This window comes from Filicampus tigris, chromosome 10, assembly GCF_054856515.1.
Source record: "Filicampus tigris isolate MCC_2025a chromosome 10, RoL_Ftig_1.0, whole genome shotgun sequence".
In the NCBI taxonomy this organism is placed as follows: domain Eukaryota; kingdom Metazoa; phylum Chordata; class Actinopteri; order Syngnathiformes; family Syngnathidae; genus Filicampus; species Filicampus tigris.
In genome coordinates this window covers 2,043,662-2,067,500 of record NC_141226.1, presented here as the reverse complement: position 1 = coordinate 2,067,500, position 23,839 = coordinate 2,043,662, and the positions used below count along the sequence as shown (strand labels likewise).

The following is a 23,839-nucleotide window of genomic DNA, read 5'->3' as shown; positions in this document are numbered from 1 at the left end:
AAGTAGAAATTGTGGGTGATGTGAAATGTGAGTTGATTGAGCTCAATGAAGTTGAATGAAGTAGAATTAAGTTGAATGACCTCTATGAAATATTGTGGAATGAGCGGGAATGGAACCAAAGCAGCAAATGGGAAAGTGTTGAATGTGCCCATTGGAAATGAATGGGGTTTTTGGGGGTGAAAAAAGTTGAATTTTGGGGGAACTGACTGTAAATGTTAGGGGCAAAAAAAATGCAAGTTTTGATGGCATGAATGTTTGGAATAATTTGAAATTTGAACAGGGTGAATCAGATGAAGTATGTGGAAGTAGTTACAGTTTGAATGTGCCATTGGAAATGAATGAGGTTTTTGGGGGTTGAAAAGTTGAATTTTGGGGGAACCATAAATGTTAGGGGGGAAAACAAAAAGGAACAGCCATGGCATGAATTTTTGGAATAGTTTAAAGTTTGAACGGAGTGAATCAAATGAAGTATGTGGAAGTAGCGACACGCCAAAGTTTTGGAGTGGCAAAAAAGAAGCAATATCATAGTATTACTAGAGAATGCAGTTTCTGGAGAAATTGCGTGTGAAGGCGAAGGAAGCTGAATGAAAACCGCGGAATGCGTTGGAATGAAGTTGAATGTAGTTGAATGAAGTTGTATGTTACTGAATTAAGTTGAATGATACTGAATTAGGTTCAATGATACTGAATGAAGTTCAATGATTCTGAATTAAGAGGAATGAAGTTGAATGAAATTGAATGAAAAGGAATGAATTGAAATTAAGTAGAAATAAGTGGGATGAAGTTGATTTGAATGAAGTTGCATGTAGTTGAATGAAGTTGAATGATACTGAATTAAGTTGAATGATGCTGAATTAAGTTGAATGATACTGAATTAAGTTGAATGACCTCTATGAAAAACTGTGGAATGTGTTGAAATGATACTGAATGTAGTTGAATGAAGTTGAATGACCTCAAATTATAGAGAATAGCCTGGAATGAGGAGGACATAAAAAGATAAGAATGGAAGAAAAGACCTACGTTTCATTTCCCGGTCATTTGGGTCACTTCCGTACCATTTCCGGGTCATTTGGACCACTTCCGGTTAATTTTCGGGTCATTTGGGTCACTTCCGGTCCATTTCCGGGTCATTTGGGTCACTTCCTGTTGATATTGGGTCCTCCCCCAAGATGGCCACCGCATTTGGGGAAAGTCAGGGTGAGTATCCCCAGTCTAGCTAATGTACCTGTCCAAGATGGCCGCCGCACTGTGGGGACCTCGGGGTGAGTATCCCCTGTCTAGCTAATGTCCCTGTCCCAGATGGCCGCCGCACGAGGGAGACCTCGGGGCAATAACACTGGTCCACTGGAAATGAATGGTGAATTTTTGTGTTTTTTTTAAGTGTGAATGAGTTGAATGTGTGGAAAGTCAGAATTTTGGGGGTGTTGAAAAGCTGAATGTGAGCTGAATGAGTTGAATGACTTGAATTTGTGGAAATTGGATTGGTGTGAAAGTGCGAAAAGTTAAATCTCCCAATGGAAATGAATGGTGAATAGTTGAATTTTTGTGTTTTTTAAGGGTGAATGAGTTGAATGTGTGGGAAGTAGGAAATTGGGGGATGTTGAAAAGCTGAATGTGAGTGGAAATTGGGAAGGTGTAAATGTGAAAAGTTGAATGTTCCAATGGAAATTAATGATTAGTAGTGGAATTTTTGTGGGGTTTTTTAAGGGTGAATGAGTTGAAAGTGTTGCAAGTAGGAATTTGGGGGTGTTGAAAAGTTGAATGTAAACTGAATGAGTTGAATGACTTGAATTTGTGGAAATTGGAATGGTGTAAATGTGAAAACTTGAATTTGCCAATGGAAATGAATGGTGAATAGTTTAATTTGTGTGGGTTTTTTAAGGGTGAATGAGTTGAATGTGTAGGAAATAGGAATTTTGGGTGTGTTGAAAAGCTTGACCAATATAAGTTGAATGAGATGAATGTTGTGAATTTCAAATTGGAATGATGTAAATGTGAATTGTTGAATATGGCAAAGGGAACGAATGGTATTTTTGGGGTGAAAAACTGGGAATTTTGGGGAAACCCGTAAATTTTCTCGGCGAAAAAAAAGGAATCAATGCTGGCGTGAATTTTTGTAATTTTGTGTTTTTTTTACAGGTGAATAGGTTGAATTTTGGGGAAATAAGACTTGTGGGTGTGTTGAATAGCTTTACCAATGCGAGTTGAATGAGTTGAATGTTGTGAATTTGGAATTGGAATGGTGGAAATGGGAAATGTTGAATGTGCCATTGGAAATGAATGAGATTTTTGGGGTGAAAAATGGGGAATTTGGGGGAAACCGTAGATTTTCACGGCGAAAAAAAAGGAATCCATGCTGGCGTGAATTTTTTGAATATATTGAAGTGGAATGGCGAGAAGGCCTTCGCCTTTACACAATAAAGTTGAATGGTGTGGAAGGCCTTCACACAACTACAGAATGCAATTTCTGGAGAAATTGGGTGGGAAGGCGAAGGAAGCTGATTGAAATGCGGAATGAAGTTGAATAAAGTTGAATGAAGTTGAATAAACTGGAATAAAATCGAATGATGCTTAATAAAGTTGAATAAAGTCGAATGAAGTTGAATAAACTGGAATAAAATTGAATGATGCTTAATAAAGTTGAATAAAGTTGAATGAAGTTAAATAAACTGGAATAAAATCGAATGATGCTTAATAAAGTTGAATGAGACGGAATTAAGTCGAATAAAGTGGAATGAACTTTGAAAAGTTTTGGACTGAGTGGGAATTGAGCCAGCACTGCCCACTCACAACTCGGCGTGAGTACCACTACACCATTAGGGACTTAATTGACAGAATGTAACAATAAACTCTTGAATGTGCAAGTGGGACTGACTGGCGAATTTAATGGTGTTTTTAAGGTTGAATAATTTCTATTTTGGGGAAGTAGGAATTGCAGGTGTGTTGAAAAGCTTAACCAATGTGAGTTGAATTAGCGGAATGTTGAGAATTTGAAATCTGAATGGTTTAAATATGAAGTGTTGAATGTGCCATTGGGAATGAATGGTGAATTTTTTAATGTTTTTTTTTTTTAAGGTTGAATAATTTTTGATGTGATGTCAAATGTGAGTTAATGAAAGAAGGAAGTCAGGAAAAAAATTGAAACAAGGTTAGAATGGCCAGGATTGAATACACTACCTCCTGGTTAGGAAACAACCACTCTACCTCTGAGCCATGCAGCCGCCAATATTGGAATGTAAATTTAATGAGCTGAAGGGTGTGAACGTGCCTTAGGGAATGGTGCTTAATTAGGGCCACCTGGGGATGAGTATTCAGGTGTAGTGAGTTGTTGTGGCTTGTTGGGAATGAATGGTAAATTTTTTAAGGTTTTTTGAAACAAAACTAAGCACAAAAACACAAATAATGACAGCCGTACTCACCATTAGCCTTGCAATTTATGAGGCGGGTTTAAGGTTGTCTCACTTGCACTGTGAAAGTGGATTCACAATTCAAAATCAGTTCCCAAGTGTCTTAGAAACATGCCGTGACATGCTTTTGCTGAAATACCCAAAGGATCAAGAATGATGTGCATATTTATATAGAATTTTCATTTTCTTGCCAAAGTCCAGCTGTTTCTGGGGTGAGCTATCTCATGCAATATTTCTGGGCTATTGGTGAGTATAAAATACAGCATGTAAGGTCACCTGAACACATACATTTTGTGAAATTGACATAACGCTTTGGTGCAGATATGAGAGTAAGCTGGTGTATTGTTTTTGGTTCTTCTATGCCATTTTTGCCTTTACATCGTATCATTCTTTTCAGAGTCCGCGTTAAGGCTTTAGATCACATTTGTCTTCCTATCTTGTGTACACAAGTGTAGTGTAATTTCTGAAACAGCCCTGGAATTTCTTTAGTTGTTCAAAATTTGAATTAATATTCAACTTTTTGTTCTAGAACCTACCCAGCCTTCTAAATATATATTGGCAGCAAGTTAATTCTGTCTATTTCTTTTAAGGGAATGAGTGAGACCACAGTAGTCGTGGGGCGCGCGTGGCTCAGGAGGTAGAATGGGTCATTCAGTAACCGGAAGGTCAGCTGTTCAAATCCTGCTCTGTCTGAGTCATGTGTTGTTGTGCCCTTGGGCAAGACACTTCACCCACCTTGCCTCCAGCTCTACTCACACTGGTGTATGGCTGGGTGTGAATGTTTGGTGGTGGATGGAGGGGCTGTAGGCGCACACCAATAGCCATGCTTATTTCAGCCTGCCTCTAGGCAGCTGTGGCTACATATGTAGTTTACCACCACCAGAATTTGAATGTTTGAGTGCATGAATAATGCATCCACTTTGAGTGTCCGGTTGTCCAGAAAAGTACTATATAAATCTGATGTATTAGTCAAATCCCATCTTGTTTTTTACAATACATGAGACTTGGCTGTAAAAAAAAAAAAACCACAACTTTTTGTGGGGGTGGGTGGTGGGGGGCTAAAACAGTAATTTAAGTTGGAACATCTTTAAGACATAAATTATAGACATATGTAGCAGAAATTTTAGTTAACACAACAAAGAAAGCAAGTTGTTTCCTCCAAAACAATTTGCGGAGTTGTTTAAGTTAGGGGACAATAAAAGGGATAATTAGTTCTGTAAACTCTTATTTCTTGGTTGTGAAATGGGAGCCAACTTTCACAACAGCAACACTTAAAATATTTTATTAAGTTGCCCTACTTAAAATTGTGTGTTTGTTGTCTTGAATTTAGATTTTTTTCTTAACAGTGTTGTTGCACAGGCTCAACTTCTTATTTAAAGTTTTTAAAGTTATTTAAAATTTTAAAGGGGAAGTCAACCCAAACATATTTTTTTCAAGAATATGTTCTATGCAAGACCACTAGTTGAAACATGGCATTCTGATAAATATTGCGTTTGTGGAATAAGAGTTAATCCATCCATTTTTAGCCATCTCTGGGGGCGGCCATTTTGTCACTTCTGTTCGACTGAAAATGACACCACAACTGCTCAGGGCTGTTTTCTGAAGCTGACCCGTGATTGGTCGTTGCCTGAGCCCTGAGCAGTTGTGATGTAATTTTTAGTCAACAGAAGTGACAAAATGGCTGCCCCTGAGATGGATTCGGTGGATTTTGCTTCTTAACTCATATTCCACAAACACAATATTAACAAGAATGCCGTGTTTCAACTAGTGGGCCTGCTGGGAACATATTCTTGAAAAAAATGTGTTGGGTTGGTTTCTTCTATAAAGATTATTTCTCCCATGTCATGCTTCTTTTTTCATTTAATGCATTAAGCCAAATTTAACTGGGAGTAAAAAGTCATATTGGTGGCTTTCTTTATGCAGTTCTGTATCATTTTTCCGTAACATTTCTGCACTTTCTAGTTGACACTTAGCTCCAGCACTTTTGTCTCTTCACTCTGTGATCTAGTGGGCCACCACATGTCTTCAGCCAGCCAACCAGAGCCAGTCAACATCAGGACCACGTCCCATACCTTGTCCCCCAAGCAGACAGAACAAATCCTCACCCGAAGCTCCTCGTACCGGGAGCCTTCTCAATCCAATGTGAAGATCACCAATGCTAATTTGGAGATGATAATTCCCCCCAGTCCTATGAGGAATTGTAATAAAACCTTCAGCAGCAGCACATTGCCAAGGTAACCACCTAATCCTGGTTTGACCCTTTTTCTGTTTTACTGCTGAGTTACTCCTGCTGCTCTATCATGTGTTTGTGCATGTGCTGTTACTTCATCAATGTATTCAATTAATCACTGTTTGAGTGAAGTGAAAAAAGTATGCAATAGCTGTTTTTCGGTTCATGTTCTTTTAATTCAAATCGTTTAAAAATATTAGCTTGTTCATTCCAATTTTTATATATGTATTTTCTTTATTTGAATTTTATGTAAATCTACAACAGGGTACCAAATGTAAATGTTTAATTTGCACCAAAGGATTTTGAGTGTGATTTTGCGCATACACAGTCTTTGAAACTTCCAGCGACAAATTTCCACCGCCACTACGGATTTGGACGCGGGGGTCGTTGAAATTGGTAAGAAAAATGTATAAACTTTGCATTTTCACAACTTTACGGTTAGTTTGAAGTCAGTTTCGTTTTTAACCATGTAATTGGCCTTGACTGCACATCCTTTTTAGCCCTTCAATTCGACGTACGGAGACAACGTTGTCCGATCACAGTGAGAGCAGCTACACAGTACCTGGACGTGAGGAGCTACCGCTTAAAGGTATATACTTCTCCGAGATAAATCAGGAAGTCACCATAAAATGTTAAATACCTGTGGTAGAAGCCCGTGCCATGTATGAAACTTGTATGAGTGTGTGCATGTAAAGTAGGTGAATACTGTAACTCGCCTGTCCTGTCCTGTGTGTTTTTATACTAAACCAAGCTAAGTTAGCAAGAGCGGCCTAATGGCTTCTTTCTGCCGTGTTCACCTCGTTAGTCTTCCCGGGTCTAATTTGATCAGACTGCAGTGTTCACAACCAAAGTTTTATTTAATGCTCTTTTTAGATGTGAACAATGTCTCATAATAGTCTTTAACACATTAAAATACAATTAGGCACTTATAATAATTCTTAAATGAACAAAGATATAGAAACAACACTCCTCGAGAAACCGTGTGCGTGTGTATGAAGCAACGTGTTTCAGAAAACAACATTTTTGCTAGTAACATTCCTTAGACTTCTGACTGGGGCAAATTCTTATCAAAGAACAACAACAACAAAAAAGTGGTATGTAAAGTTTTTGGTTTGTTTGTTTGACCATCACCATTAATCTAAGCAGCATGAACACTATAAGCTAGCGCTGCTCGATTAAGCGATTTTGAACTGTAACCGAATTTTCTGGATAAAACAATTTTAATAACGTTCAAATCTGTACGTTCGCTTTTTATTTTTTGTGTATCTAAGCCACCATAGTTTCCTCTGCATTCCCGCTTCCTCCCACGAGCGCGCAGTCCGAAACAACAACAACATCCATGGCTACCAGCTATTCTGCTACGTTTGCTCAGACAAGTGAGCATTTAGTTAATAAATAGGGCAAAAATAGATCTATAGTGAGCTATGTGCCCCACATTTACAATACAACTCGTGAGCAAGTAACTCAACGTCTGTAAGGCGTCCCTTTTTTTCTCCTCTACAACGGACCTCTGGTCCAGCCAGACTATGCATCCGTACTCAAGCTTGACAGTGCATTGCATTATTGAGTGACAGTTTTGCACTAATCATTGATTTATGTTTAAGTAAGACCAGAGATAAAGGTGAAGCTATCTTGAGCCTGGCTGCCTACCTACCTCACCTGACCGACTGACTGACTGACTCACTTGATTGACTGACTAGCTGGTTGGCAAAATGACTTGCTGACAGACTGTTTGGTTTACAGACTTGACTGTCTACCTTCTCTCATGTTGATGATTTCGTTTCAGATGGTATATGCACTTTCTGCTTTCATTATTGGTTTAATTAAGAACAAATAGGAAGTCTATTGTGTACATAAAATGCTGTTAATCCCAAGGGATTGTCCTGTGTCTATTAAATTAAATTGACTGGCATTTTGAGTTCAAAGAAAGAAAAATTAAGTTTAAATAAAATACATTGAAAACACTTCATTTTTCATTATTTGTATTTTACAAAGAAATCGAAATCGTTATCGTAAAATCGGGTTTGAGAGAAAATAATCTGGATTTTCTTGTTAGGCAAAATCGAACAGCCCTACTATAAACCTACTCTTTTGTCTGTCATGTCTCCAGTAAAAGTACAGAGACTTTAAGTTTTTTCTCCACGGTCTGTACTCAACTGTTCGTTCTTCTAACTTTCCAAGTATTAATTACATTATTGATTTTTTGTGCATTTGCAGGAAAATGAGGCAGTATGCAGGGAATATGAGGCTGACAAAGTGGAGCATCCAACCATGGCAACCTGTGTCAATGGGAGAGAGGATCCTTGGCACCCACCCAAAGACATTAATGTCATTGATGGAACGCTTGGGTCCTGAACAAGTTTCCTTTATTATTTGAAGTACAATGTTAAGCCATTTGGGACGAAAAAGTTCACTGAACAATAAAAGGGTTTAGGTTCAAAGTTTCTTTTTTTCAGACACGTCACACAACATAAGGAAGCGGTGGCAACTGTGATGACGGTTGAAGTGACAGCCGAAACTGTCAGCAAGGTAAGAATTTTTTTCTCTTTACTTGAAGAAAACATTTGTCGGAAAAAAAGAAACTTTAAACCTTTTTTTTTTTTTAAAGAAGACAAGATGAACATCATAGCACTAAGAAAAGGGTTTATTAAGGAATTTGTGTATTTGAGTATTAAGTCAGCCCTAATTATTAATGCTTTCAGGTCCAGGTTAAACATTATTGTTGTATTCTCATGCATTTGATTGAGCTCTTTAAAAGCATTTTTCAAAATAATTAAAAAAAAAATTTTTTTTGCACTGTACTTTCTATTCTATTTTATCAGCTATCTTTTATTACTGTACTTTATTTTTGAATGTGTTCAGTTCTTTCATTTTTAAATATTGTGCTTGTATATACGTGCTATATAAATAAAGCTCCCTGACCATTGCCTTGGCTATTATTCCAAATGTATTGAAAGTCATTCAGCGTTGTGGCAATTGTAAATCTTTTAAACAAATTAAAAACTAAATACTTATTTGCATGCAGAGGAAATTACTTGAAGGTAAAACTTTAAATGAATATTTTTTTCATCAATTCATCAAAAATAAAAATGAAAAATATAACCATATTGCAGAAATACGCATTGTTTCAAAGAGATGAGTTGACTCGGAGGCTTTGTACATACCCGTGGGCACTCATAAAAGGTGCGTGATCGACCAACGAGAGCACAAGTGGATTTATCCCGTAAGCTGGTTGGCTGCACATTATCACAGCCTCTCTATAGTCTCGTCCACGCTAACAAACGAACAGCACTTTTGAACAATTTAATGGTCAGAAACTCATAACGTTATTCAAATGTGCCGTTCGGCAGCTGTGAGCAGAGCGCGCTCAGCCAACCGGCAAGCACGACAATGACGACGAAACAAATAACTATGTTCGGAAACTCATAACATCATTCAAATGTGCCGTTCATTTAGCCAGAGTCAAGCCAGATAAGAGGATAGTACACAGTAAACAGCTGTGTTCAGAAGTTGTGAGTGGAGCGCGCTAAGCCTCCCGGCAAGGATGGCAAAACATCGGCAAATAAAGCGTTAGTGTTTGTTAATTCTGTCTTAAAACAGCGGACCTTAACTAGAAACCCGCGTTGCATTTCATCCAAAGGACCTTGTTGATTTCACCCTTTTTAAAATAAGTATAAAGAGGCAACGGATAAGAAGGAAGCAACGAAGAAGAAGCAGCAACAGCAGCAGCAGTGCCACTTTCGCTTTGCACAATAACGACAACAACAAGTATTTAAAAGTGCATAATTGTACCTTTGGATAAAATGCACCACAGCATTCTAGTGAAGGTAAGTCAATTTGATGATAAAAATTTAAATTTTAATGTAGTTATTCGCGAACGTTCCGTAGTAATCATCCGCTGCTGCGGTTGAAGCTTCCACTCACAGCCTGCGTCATGGTATTTATTCTTCATTTTGCATTTTAAATTTAAATTTGTTGTATAACAAGTATCTAGAAGGGTGGGAACCATTTCAGGAGGTTCGCAACAGAGTAACAGAGGTGCAAATCCATCAAATCCATAATGAAATATCATATGGTCATAAGTATTCAGACCCTTTGCAGCGAACTTTATATTTAACTCACATGCTGTCCATTTCTTCTGATACTCCTTGAGATGGTTCTGCTCCTTTATTGGAGTCCAGCTGTGTTTAAATGAACTGATTAGACTTGATTAGGTAAGGCACACATCTGTTTATATAAGACCTTACAGCTCTCAGTGGATGTCAAAGCAAATAAGAATCATGAGGTCGAAGCAACTGCCCAAGGAGATCATAGATGGAATTGTGGCAAGGCACAGATCTGTCAAAGGTTAAAAAATAATTTCTGCAGCACTCAAGGTTCCTAAGAGCACAGTGTCCTCCATAATCCTCATTGGAAGAAATTTGGGACGACCACAACTCTTCCTAGACCTGGCCGTCCATCCAAACTGAGCAATCGTGGGTGAAGCCTTGGTGAAAGAGGTAAAGAAAAACCCAAAGATCACTGTGTCTGCGCTCCAGATATGCAGTAGGGCGATGGGAGAAATTTCCACAAAGACAACATCACTGCATCCCTCCACCAGTCGGGGTTTTATGGCAGAGTGGCCCGACGGAAGCCTCTCCTCAATGCATGACACATGAAAGCCTGCATGGATTTTTTGATTTATACTTTTTTGCCAAAAAACAAATGAAGGACTCCCAGACTATGAGAAATAAGATTCTCTGGTCTGATGAGACCAAGATTGAAGTTTTTGGTTTGAATTCTAAGCGGTATGTGTTGAGAAAACCAGGCACTGCTCATCACCTGCCCAGAACAATCCCATCATCATGTGGGTGTGTTTTTCAGCTGCAGGGACAGCATGACTGGTTGCAATTGAAGGAAAAATGAATAGGGCCAAGTACAGAGATATCCTGGAGTAAAACCTCTTCTAGAGTGCTCAGGACCTCGGACTGGGCCGAATATTCACCTTTCAACAGGACCCGAAGCACACAGCTAAAATAACAAAGGAGTGGCTTCAGAACAACTCTGTGACCGTTCTTGACTGGCCCAACCAGAGCCCTGACCTAAACCCGATTGAGAATCTCTGGAGGGACTTGAAAATCAGAGCTGGGCATTTTACTACAAATTGAGCACCCGTCATTTGTCATCCGTCAGCAGCATGGTTATCCTTCTGTCATTCGCCTTTTTTTCTGGGGGGGAAAAAAATAGCACTGGGCCAGTCAATGGGCCAGTCCGCCTCTACTTTTAAACGGGATTCCATCTAAACTTTCACAATCACCACTATTGTTGGGCACTGGGAACCGGGACTTGCACTTCGGTTCTCCCAGAAAGTTTTAAAATATGGGTGCCAGATTTCGATTCCTAATCCGTCGCTCGGAGGAAGTAGACCAAAACAAAGAAAGTACCAATAGTGTGTGCAATCGACAAACACAGCGAAGCACAACCAGTAGGAAATGTGTGTGCGCCGCGCTGGCGCGCAGCAAGTGCATACTGTCATATTATGACAAGAATTCTGCTTCGACGAGGTCCAATACTGTAGGCTTTACTTTACGTAGGTTTTCACAGAACTGTTTCGCAGCGCCCGCCCATTCAACATGTTAGGGCCAATGGACCATACCAAATGCAAAGAGGTGTCCGGGCTAAACTATTAAAGTGTATCTAAACAGATCACACCACACCAACAACACACAGACAGCAATGAAGACGACAGGATAATGCTCACGGGGTGTGATAATTATGGCTGTTCGACACAAGTATGGCTGCACTTCATGAAAAAATAAATAAATTAATAAAAAGATCATCTCGTGCAAAGGAGGTTGCACTTCTAATATGTCTAAACACCTCCATTTACATGGGGTAGAATTGTTAGAGTGCTTGGTCTTTGACTCTGCGTCGACCTACCGGTGTTCTGAAATTCCTTCCTACCCGTTGAGACGTCCTACCAATGCTTAGTGTGCTTGTGCACGCATGCTCATGCGGCCTATAGAGAGAGGTGGGGTTGCCAGCTCCGAGTCCGAACCTCATCCAAGTGGTACCACAATGATACGGACTGCATCACAGTCAGAATTGGCTAAGTATATAAATGAAATTAAATATGTTTCATGCCCACATCGAGTTTTTCTTTTTATTTGCACACTTGGCTTGCCCATGGGTATTAAGTAGCATGCTATAAGCTTCATTATTGTATTGTATTTTCTTGAGATTCTGCAAAATAAAATGTCTCTTATGGATAATTCAAGCTCATAGGTTTGATATTCATATTGTTGGAGTTGTTCGGGTCACTATAGCGCAAGCCCAATTATCAATTCACAAAAACAACTCAATGCGTGTTCGTTTTATCTTTGAAGAAGGCATCCAAATATAAATAAAGACTCACACAAGTTGATTTGATTTACCGTCTGTTTCTTTCAGTCCGACAATCTGACAAAAGTCAAGCTGGGCTGCTTTCCTTAAAGGGATGGTTGGGCCGCAATAGCCATGTTTTCACTAACAAGTTCATTTTATATCATTTTTGATCGGGAAAATGAAAGTAGTTGTTATTTTCTATTTTATCAATAAATTTGGGAGAAATTAGGAAATAAATGATTCCATGAATAATGCCTCTTGATAATGAGGAAAATGGCCGCGCCCCTTACCGTTCTATCCTTGTTTGGTCGGAGTCACTAGAGGGACCGATTACAAACCCTCCATTGGAAATCATTGTACTTTCATTGCTTATAACGTCCAAAGACGCTGATCAATTGGCACCAAATGTGGACCTCCCTACTAATGCCCACTTCAACATATCAAAAGGATTAACCTCTCCGTGGCTGATTTATATGAGAATGAGGAAATGTGGAAGTGAGCAGAGCTACATAGATTTATGCTGGGACAAGCGCACACTGCTTCTTTGCTAAAAAAAGAACAACAACAAAAAAACACTGCTTCTTTGCTGATCACGGTTAGGACGGCAAGGCACTAAACACCAGTCAGGATATTTACAGAGACTGAAGTGGGAATGAGTAGACGTGCACATTTGGATGAGGAATGGCCCCAGTTTTCGACCTACAACACGCCGTCCGATTTGGAATGTAACAGCCAAAATGGTGCGTTCCAATGTGGCCACACTCGGCTGTAAGCACATGCTGCTCCGCGATGATGCGCACATTCAAGACAGCCCCGGTGTGGGGGGCGCTGTTGTGCATAAGACTGATGTAGACGTGTTTGCTTAGTGCTCATCTCCGCGATTTATAAAAATCATCTTTACAGCTTATACTGCATTTACATGTGCGCCCTGATATATTTGTAAGAATACTACTTGACTGAAAAATAGATATGCCGAAGTCCAGCGTCTTGAATAAGGCTAAAACCACTGATAGCCAAGCAACCGGAGCTAAGGCTAGCGCAATTGATGTCCGGGATCCTGCTGACGATGATTCCCCGACCACATCGGGTGTGCTTCCGGACATAAATTTTGAAGTGTGCAAGGCTCTGTGCAAAGAGATGTCCGAGTCAGTCCTGCGCTGCATTAATGAACGTTTCGATACCTTTGAGGCTAAGTTTCAAACACTTGCAGCTTTGCAGGCTGAACTTCAGGCCCGAGTGGCTAGCCAGGAGCTAGCATCTAACGAGCTTGAGGTGCGTATGCTAGCGCTCAAGGCTAAAGGCAACTCAAGGCAGCTCATGGAAAGCAATACCTGACTACGCAACAAGGTGCTCGACCTGGAGGCTCGTTCCCGGAGGCATAATATAAAGATCGTGGGAATACAAGAGGGGGAGGAGGAAGGCAGGCCCACAGAATTTGTATCCAAGCTGATCCCAAAACTGCTTGGCGAGGACTGCTTTCCACATCCAATTAAAGTTGATCGTTCTCTTCAACCGAAGCCGGCCGCCGGCGCTAAACCCCACTCCATTGTGGCACGTATTCATCACTTCCAAGAGAAGGAGTTAATTCTTCGCATTGGAAGACAAAAGTCACTGGAATACAAAGGAGCCAAGGTGCTCTTGTTCCCGGATTATACCAACGAGGTGATGGCTCAACGGCGCGCATTCAAGGATGTGTTGCAAGCTTTGCGCGACGGAGGAACAAAACACGTTTTGCGCTACCCGGCCAGGCTCTACGTTTATTCACGAGATGACGGAACGCCGAGGATCTTAGCTGGATCTTTGCCGCCGCAGGCGGCGAGGCCCTAAGAAAGTCTACTGAACGGGAAGGGGAGTAAACAATTTATACTATTCACTCAAGCCATGACTGTTTCGAGGCGAGACTGTTACCTGTTCAGTATAGCTGTGTGATTATTTGCATTTTTGCAATGTTTGGCCCACTCTATGATCGCCTGAGAACATGTGGACTTGGTGTGTGCACGCGTGTACATACATAACACAATTGAACAATGAGGGGCCACTCAGAGTTATCGCTGTGTTCGATCAGCTGATCTGTTGACGATATATATAATATTTTCCTTGCTTTGTCTTTACCCGCAGTAGCACAATATTATTGTTATAGTGTCGCGGAGAGGGAACTTGTGGGGTTGGTTTTTGCTTAGTAGCTCCCTTTAGAATGATCACAGTTTGTCCTGTGCCGTGTTTTGGTTGGCACAAGGCAGGATCTGGTTTATTTTATTGTATTATTATTATTATTATTATTAATTTTTTTTTCTTTCTTTCTTCATCACCATTTTGCTTCACATTACTTGGTTATGGGTGACATCTGCCTACAATATCTGTGTGAAATTAGCTAACTTTGATGTGTAATGTGGTTAAATTTGTCAGTTTTAATGTAAATGGGCTAAATGGACCTGTTAAACGGAAAAGGGTTCTAACTTATTTTAAGAAGCTGAAAACAGATATTGCTTTTATTCAAGAAACCCACTTGACAGCACTGGAACACAAAAAGTTGAAGAGGGATTGGGTGGGTCATGTCATTTCGTCATCATTTACCTCTAAAGCTAGGGGAGTGGCTCTTTTAATTAATAAGAACATACCCATAACAATTGGCGAAACTATAGTTGATGCATCAGGAAGATATGTCTTAGTAAATTGTCAAATATATTCAGAAACCTGGACCCTCCTCAATTTCTACACTCCTAATTATGATGATGAGATGTTTATTTAAGATTTGTTTCTCAAAGTGTCAGGTGGACGGCAGAACATTTTGGTGGGGGGGTGACTTTAATTTCTGCCTTGACCCGCTCTTAGATAGATCAGCTGTGTCGATTTCCAAATCTAAAAATGCAACCACTACTATACAATTCATGAAGGACTTGAATTTAACTGACATTTGGAGACATATGCATCCACAGACAAGGGACTACTCTTTTTATTCTGGTCGCCATAACTCCTTTAGTCGCATCGACAATTTTTTACTGTCAACACTATTAACTCACAGGGCAATAGATTCCGAGTATTTAGCTAGAACATTGTCAGACCACTCACCTCTAATCCTTTCTATATACATGCCGGAGAAACCAGCAAATAGATATAGATGGTGTTTAAATCCTACCCTTCTTCAAAGACCAGATTTTTGCAAATTCATGAGAGACCAGATTGAGCTGTTTTGTGAAACAAATTGTGCTTCAGCTCCCAATAGTTTCATACTGTGGGATACACTTAAGGCCTTTTTAAGGGGCACATAATTTCTTACACTAAAAATATTAAGAAGTATATGATGGAAGTAGAAGAATTGTAGGCAGACATTTTGAAGTTGGAAAAAGAGTTTCAACAATCCAGGTCCAAAAAAGTACACCAAATATTGGTGAGCAAAAAGATTCAGTACAACATATTGCATACTTTTTAATGCATGCCTACATTTTAAGGACTAAACAAAAATATTACGAACTGGGTGAAAAGGCACATAAAGTCTTGTCTTGGCAGTTGAGGAAAGAAGAAAGCTCTAGATTGATTAATTCGTTTCAAACTGAAACTGGATGTGTATCTACTAATCCGATAGAAATCAACGATGCATTTAAACAATTTTATACGCATTTATACACATCAGAGCCACCGGTAACTCCGAATTCCATCAACACTTTTTTTTATCCGCAATTGAACTGCCCAAATTTAGCCAAGAGGAACAGCATAATCTTGATTCATCCTTCACTTTAAAAGAACTGGAGGAAGCCTTGGGTTCATTGCAGGCGGACAGATCGCCGGGAGAAGATGGATTTCCCCCAGAATTTTACAGGACGTTTAAAGACTTACTCCTCCCACTTCTTATGGATGTTGTCAAGTTAGCCTCTGTCACTCAGTCACTTCCTGACTCGTTTTCTACAGCTATAATTACTGCGATTTACAAAAAAGATAAAGATCCGTTGAAATGTTCCTCGTATCGTCCCATTTCCTTATTAAATACAGATTATAAATTGATATATAAAGTTTTAGCCAACAGACTCCGTCAACATTTGCCAGATCTGATAAATCCAGACCAGAGTGGTTTCATTCCACAACTCTCTTCAGCCAATAACCTATCTAGGCTTTTTAATATTATTCATTCGGCTAAGTCGGAAATGGAGCCAAGCATAACCTTAGCTTTAGACGCAGAAAAAGCCTTCGATAGACTAGAGTGGCCTTATTTAAAGTACTGGAGAAATTTGGATTTGGCCCATCTTTTATCGGTTGGGTTAGAACTCTCTATCATAAACCCCAGGCAAAAATAAGCACCAATGGAAGGATTTCTTCCGCGTTCCCTTTAAACAGGTCATGTCGACAAGGATGCCCTTTGTCTCCCGCACTCTTTGTCCTGGCAATTGAACCCTTAGCTGAAACAATTAGACAGGATCCCAATATAAAGGGGTTTAGGGTGCAAAACACAACAGCCAGGGGGTGACAAACAGACGCAAAGAAATATATTACAGAAATATAAAGCGTGACATCATCAGCAGGCACGAAGGACACGATCCAATCTGGACATTTAAAAAAATTTCAATGAACATTCTATCAGTCCGGCCCTCCGTCCATTTGACTTTGACACCCCTGCTCTAAAGGAAAGGATTTATCGTGACTTTGTTTATAAACACAATGTAAAATCTGTAAACAATATGACGGATAACCCAGTACTGAGACATTTAATCAGTGTTTGGTATGAGGTTCACAAATGTCTTGGACTGACGGTGGGGCTTGTCACCTAGAACTCCACTAAAGCAAAACAAACTCATACCTATGAATCTCGACAATAAGATTTTGGGTATGTGGCACCAGAAGGGAGTTCAGCACTTGGAGGACTGTTTTAATGAGGGACTGTTAATGTCATTCGAACATTTGAGGAAGAAGTATGGCTTGTCCACTCAGACCTTCTTCTGTTATCTCCAGATGCGAACATTCTTGAGGACTAATTTGGGTCCTGGCTTGATTTTGCCTACCATGAATAAAGTGGAAGAATTTCTTTATGAGGGGAACAAGCTCAAGTTTATTTCCAGAATGTATCGTCTGTTGATGGATGGAAGCCCAAAGTGAGGTCTACATAAATCCAGACGGAAATGGGAGTCGGATCTCGGTGTTACAATTGTTACAGTTATGGGCGGATTTGTGTCGGAACAGTCTTTCTACCATTATCAATGCCCGCTATAGACTGACGAACTATAACTTCCTACACCAGTTGTATCTCACTCCAGAGAAATGACATTCTTTTAAATCTACTTTATCAGACTTGTATTTTAGATGTGGTATTGAGGTTGCTCTTTTTTACATTGTATATGGCATTGTAACAAGGTGAGGCCCTTCTGGCATGATATTTGTTCCACTTTTACTGGGATCACTAGCATTATTGTTCCACAAGACCCTGAAATTTGTTTATTGGGGAATTTCACTTCTGTATGTCATTCTTTGAACAATGCACAACTTAAATTTCTTAAAATTGCCTTTTATATTGCCAAAAAGTGCATTGCCATAACATGGAAATCTGACTCCCCTCCAGTTATTGATAGGTGGTTTTCTGAAATGAACAGCTGTGTTCCTCTGGAAAAAATTACATATTGTTTCAGGAAACAGTATGCCATTTTCTTGAAGGTCTGGCAACCATATTTAATCCACATCAATGTGATAACTGCATCAAGTGCCTGATGTTTTCTTACATTGTCTTTAAATGCTGACTTTTTCCTTTTTTTTAAATTTATTTATTTTTACTTTTTATTTATTTATTTATTTTTTCTCTTTTTTTCTCTCTGGGTGGGGGTTGCTAAAATGCAACCCTCACATATATATCATATTGCCCTAACAGAGAAATCTAATCAAAAAATGACGGTAGACTCGAATCTTCTCCCTCCGTGGCTTATCACTCCAACTCTCCCATCATCTTGGTGCCTCGAGTTCTCCCCTGATTGGAGGCTCCAGAGTCCCAAGGACTCAGCCGTGTGAAACAACTCGAGGCCACATTCCACTCCACAAGCCTGTGTGTATATGCGTGTACAGATAAAAGTGTGCATAACAATTGTGTATGAATGCCTGTCAGTGTGTGCGTGTGCGTGTATGTAAGTTACACAAGAGAGAGTTTTCTTTCTTCCTTAGCTATTGATTATGTTATATGACTGCGTATGTGTAAAGATATTTAGCTGATTGTGTATGATCACCATAAATGTGTAATGCCAGTACCAAAAATGTGTAACACAATTAATATCTGATCCATGTATCATATATAATGAATGAATCAATATAATATACTGATTCACATAAAACCATGATTATCCATATGCAATACAATAATCACTTGAATAACATCTACCTAACATATTGGCTATTATAAAGTCATCCATATCCTTCAATATATTTGTCGAAAATATTCATTGAGAAAATCAAACGAAAAAAACAGTTGAAAGATTCATGAAACAAATATTTATGGACACAGGGGAGTGGGGTTCCAATCATGGTCAGGGCGAATAGTTCATGCTAAGTGCCGATACCTCGAATGAGTGACAAAAATAATGATAGAGTCATACCGGCTCGGACATCACCCTGGTCAATAAGGTCCACGCCAGCTGTTGAGGAACTGGGACAGAATGGTGAGAAATGGGCTACTGGAACAAGAGTGAGGCATTCATGGAGCAGGGCGGAAAACAAGGTACTGATGGAGTGCTACTACAATAGTAACCCCAGTGAGACAGGATACATACAGAGAATGTGGGAGGCATGGATTCTTCAGAACCCCGCCTCCATATTGAGTTAGAAACAACTATGGGCTCGGTGTTCAAACATCAGCAATAGTAAGTTGCTGTCACAGCTGGAGATGGATGAGGTACAATGTGCTGCAGTACAAAGATGCTACACGCCAGGACACAAGGTAATTTGGGGGGTGGTTCCACCATCTCCTCCAAACATCGAGAGTGGTTTCCTCTTCCCACAAGCAGAACAGCTTAACACAAGAGTGATTGACCTGAAAGAGAAGATCATGATGTCCTGGGGGAACTCAACTACCTCCTGCTTGCCAAGGCTAAAGAATTGCCATAAGAATCACTATTGAGTGATGTCAACACATCAGCTGATCTATGCAGCAGTATCAGTTGCTAGCCACAAATGAGGCACTTGAGACTGCCAAGCAAAGACCCACAGCCTAGGCTACTTTCCTTAAGAGGTACACGAGAGAGGTAGAGGCCAGGAGAATAAACACAATGTTCTCCAACAACCAAGCCAAGGTCTACTCTCAGTGGCAAGGTAGCAAGACCGAAACAGACCCACTCAAGGCTGAGACAGAGCAATACTGTAAGAGTATCTGAGACAAGGAACCGTCACACAATACCAATGCCCAATGGCTGGCAGATTTACAAACAGAGCACAGCAACATCCCAGAACAAGAAAGTGGCAGATATCCAAGCAAGAGTGTCGAAGATGAAGAGCTGGCCCAACATGATTCATGCCTACTGGCTAAAGAAGCTAACTGCTCTCCATGAACGCCTGACAACACAAATTGAACCAGCTGTGCTGCCCACCCACAATGGCTAACCCAAGGTTGGACAGTCCTTCCCAGAAGGGAGCAACTCCATCAAACTACCAACCTTTAACCTGCCTCAGCACTACATGGAAGCTCCTATCAGGCGTCATAGCAGCCAAAATAAGTAGGCATATGGATCAGTACATGAGCAAAGCACAGAAAGGCATTGATAATAACACCAAGGGTGCCAAACACCAACTACAGGTTGACAGGACAGTTGACCAAGAATGTAAAACCAGAAGCACAAACTTGTGCACCACCTGGATTGACAACAAGAAATCCTACGACCCAATGCGGTACACATTGATACTGGAATGCTTGGAACTGTATAACATCAACAGGATTCTCAGAACTTTCATCAAGAACTCAAAGAGACTGTGGACTACAACTCCGGAGGCCAACGGAAGCCAGTTGCGCAGGTGAATATCAAATGTGGCATATTCCAAGGAGATGTTGTGTCCCCAATGCTGTTCTGCATAGGCCTGAACCCACCCAGTCAGATATAACCAAGAGTGGTTTCGGGTAGGGCGGCACGGTGGTCGACTGGTTAGCACGTCCGCCTCACAGTTCAGAGGTCGTGGGTTCGATCCCGGCTCCGGCCTCCCTGTGTGGAGTTTGCATGTTCTCCCCGTGCCTGCGTGGGTTTTCTCCGGGCACTCCGGTTTCCTCCCACATTCCAAAAACATGCACGGTAAGTTGATTGGATACTCTAAATTGGCCCTAGGTGTGATTGTGAGTGCGGATGTTTGTCTCTGTGTGCCCTGCGATTGGCTGGCAACCAGTTCAGGGTGTCCCCCGCCTACTGCCCAAAGACAGCTGGGATAGGCTCCAGCACGCCCCGCGACCCTGGTGAGGAGAAGCGGTACAGATAATGGATGGATGGTTTCGGGTACAGGTTCAAAAGTGGAATAACAATCAGCCACCTCCTGTACATGGATGACATCAAGCTGTATGCTAAGAACGAGCGTGACATCACTGATTCAACTCACAAGGATGTACAGCAATGTCATTGTCATTCGGTAATGACCAATCATGGCTCAGCTTCAGAAAACAGGTGAGCCGTGATTGGTCGTTACAGTACTTGAGCCCTTGAGCAGTTGTGATGCAATTTTCAGTTGACAGAAGTGACAGAACGGCTGTCCCCTGAGATGGCTAAAAAGGGGTGGATTTTGCTGCTTAACTCATATTCCACAAACGCAATATTAATCAGAATGCCTTGTTTCAACTAGTGGTCCTGCTGGGAACATATTCTTCTAAAAAATATGTTGGGTTGATTTCCGCTTTAACAATTTTTTTTCTCTCACATCATGTAAAAAGTTTGACACAAACTCAAGGTCACGTTCATGATCTCATTATCTCTAAAGGTGTTGACAGTTCACCTGTTAATGCTAAAGATCACACTATTTCAATTTATTTATGCGTGTTCTTTGAACCAAAAATAATCCTAAAACTTCAGACAACCACTGTATCCATTAAAAAAAACATACAGTATAAATGAGAACACAAGCAATATGTTTATGAAATTCATGACTGCGTCACCAACTGTGAATGCTGCCACTGTTGATGAACTTATGGATAAATTCACCTGGAAAATGGCAAATGCGTTGGATGTTGTTGCTCCTATTAAAACTAAGGCAATGCCGACCTAAAACCCCTTGGAGGTGCATCCATCCTTCCACCATTATCCGAACTGCTTATCCTCATGAGAGTTGCGGAGATGCCGGATCCTATCCCAGCTGTCTATGAGCAGTAGGTGGGGGACACCTTGAACTAGTTGCCAGCCAATCGCAGGGCACACATAGACAAACAAACATCACACTCACAATCATACATAGGGACAATTTAGAGCAGAGGTGTCAAACTAATTTTTATATGGACCACGTCCGAGTTAGGGTGTTCTTCGGAGTGCCGTTACGACTGTGAATCCATACCTGTATAAATTTATGATCACCTTATCACATATACACAAAACGTTTATGGATAACTAGTTTCGAAATCAGAAGCCAATAAATTGTTTGTTCAACTATTTTTTAAATTATTTGGAGGGATTGGTAAAAAATGCTTGCAAGATTTCATATGCAGTGTTAAAAGTGAAGACCATTTTAAAGAAACATGCCAAGTGAACACACATGATTTGACTTTGCGGCCCACTTAAAATTATGTCATGGGCTGGATCTGGCCCCCGGGCCTTGAGTTTTAACGTCAATTGATTTAGAGTGTTCAATTCACCTACCGCGCATGTTTGTGGGAGGAGTACCTGGAGAAAACCCACGCAGGCATGGGGAGAACATGCAAACTCCATACAGGAAGGCAGGGGCCGGATTCGAACCCTCAATCTTCGTACTGTGATGCGGACATGCATGCTAACCAGTTGACCACCGTGACCTTGGAGGTGCGGTATGAGCAAAATGACTTTGGAATCAAAGTACAGGAAAGTGGCGTGTAAGTGGAGAAAACTAAACTCCAAGTTTATTTTGACCTGTACAGACAATGTCTTTGTAAAAGACATAGTAAAAGCTAGACAACAACGCTGTTCTGAAATTGAGAACCTCAACAATACATGCACTCTATCTGTTGTGGTTGACAAACTCACAAATTCCCCAAAGCAAATGATGCCAGAACTCATTTCAACAGATAAACACAATGCCTGCTACTTTAGTGAAAAAGTACAATCCATCAGGTCAAGCATTGTCACAAATCAGCAAAATTACAAAATGAGGGAACACTTAAAATTACCCAGGAATAATTCAATTACCATGACAGAATTTGATACAGTGGGTCAAAAAACTATAACACATTTGGTTCAACAGTTGAAACCATCAACTAGCTGTGTAGCTGCCATCAAAGGCAACTCTCATTTATTTCCTATATTTATTCATAGTTTTAATTTGGTTTGAAAGGACAATAAATAAATACCTTAGATCATGTTAAAACGTAAATAAGTTATAATTTTTGGGAAATTTATTTTGGGTTAAAACCATAATGAAAAGAGGGAACTTTTTTTTTGTTCTGCGTGCATTCGCTGCTGTTGAGGGACACAGGTAGCTGATGCACATATACAATACAATACAATACAATTTTATTTATATAGCGCATTTCATAACAGCTAGAGCTGTAACAAAGCACTTTACAAACAATACAATAAATCGAACAAAATCAACAAAAGGCTGTGATACATGTATTAATAAATATAGACATAAATAATATATAAATATAAACAATGAAGCCAATAAATTGACATAAAACACTATATACAATTGACACCGGAAAAGAGCCGAAAATTTCAGGTCTGATCAAAAGCCCGAGAAAAGAAATGTGTCTTCAACCGGGTTTTAAAAATGGACAGAGAGGGGGCTTGCCCAACAACCAATGGGAGGTCATTCCAGAGGGAAGGATCAGCAGTTGAAAAGGCTCGATCCCCTCTGAGGCTCCTCTTGATCCTCGGCACCTCGAGCAGCGCCTGGTCCGCAGACCTGAGGCTGCGGGAAGGTGCGTAGTAGTGGAGGAGCTCAGAGAGGTACGCCGGGGCCAGGCCATTTAATGACTTATAGACAAAAGAAGAGAATCTTAAATTGAACCCTAAAACGCACTGGGAGCTAGTGAAGGGAGGACAGAATTGGTGTTATGTGCTCCATCCTCCGAGCTCCAGTTAGTAGGCGGGCAGCAGAATTTTGGACCAACTGGAGACGTTTGAGGGAGGACTGTCTGACTCCGAAATAAAGTGCATTGCAGTAATCTAGCCGAGATGTAACAAAGGCATTGATGACTGTTTATAAGTGCTGATGGGAAAGGAGGGGCTTTATCTTAGCCAGCTGTCTAAGGTGAAAGAAGCTCGAATTTACAACAGTGCTGATTTGCTGGTCCAATTTAAGATCACTGCCCATTTTAAAACCCACGTTTCAGACTGTTGGCTTTAGATTTGAAACCAGGGGGCCCAGGGCAACAGGGTGGAATGGAGACGAGCCGCTGGGACTGAACACCATAACTTTTGTTTTCTTTTCGTTGAAATTTAGGAAATTTTGTGACATCCAATCTTTGATGTCCTCTAGGCAGGACAAAAGTGCGCATAGCAGTGGAAGGAAATGCTATGTTATACAAGGATGGAACCCAGAGGCAGCAAATATAGTGAGAACAGCAATGGCCCCTCTATAGGAAGACTCAGAGCAGACTCTTCCTACTCAGGAGACTGAGGTCTTTTGCAGTCCACCCTGTGGAACACCATACGATAGAAGGGCAGAGTGGGACTCAGAGGAACCTAGGCTTTTTCATATAGTTGATAGTCGTAAA

The 23,839-nt window shown here is 40.5% G+C and overlaps 1 protein-coding gene across 6 annotated transcripts in view; it reads left to right on the top strand.

Annotated features, from left to right (window-relative positions):
- The window catches only part of LOC147140374 (phospholipid phosphatase-related protein type 4-like), a 192,933-nt gene that overhangs the window by 130,932 nt on the left and 38,162 nt on the right, over positions 1–23,839 (top strand). For all 6 annotated transcript variants that reach the window (XM_086042677.1, XM_086042679.1, XM_086042676.1 and 3 more), the window contains one exon: positions 5,416–5,641. In XM_086042677.1, the coding sequence (XP_085898803.1) occupies positions 5,416–5,641 (226 nt within the window). The remainder of the gene's footprint in view (positions 1–5,415; positions 5,642–23,839) is intronic.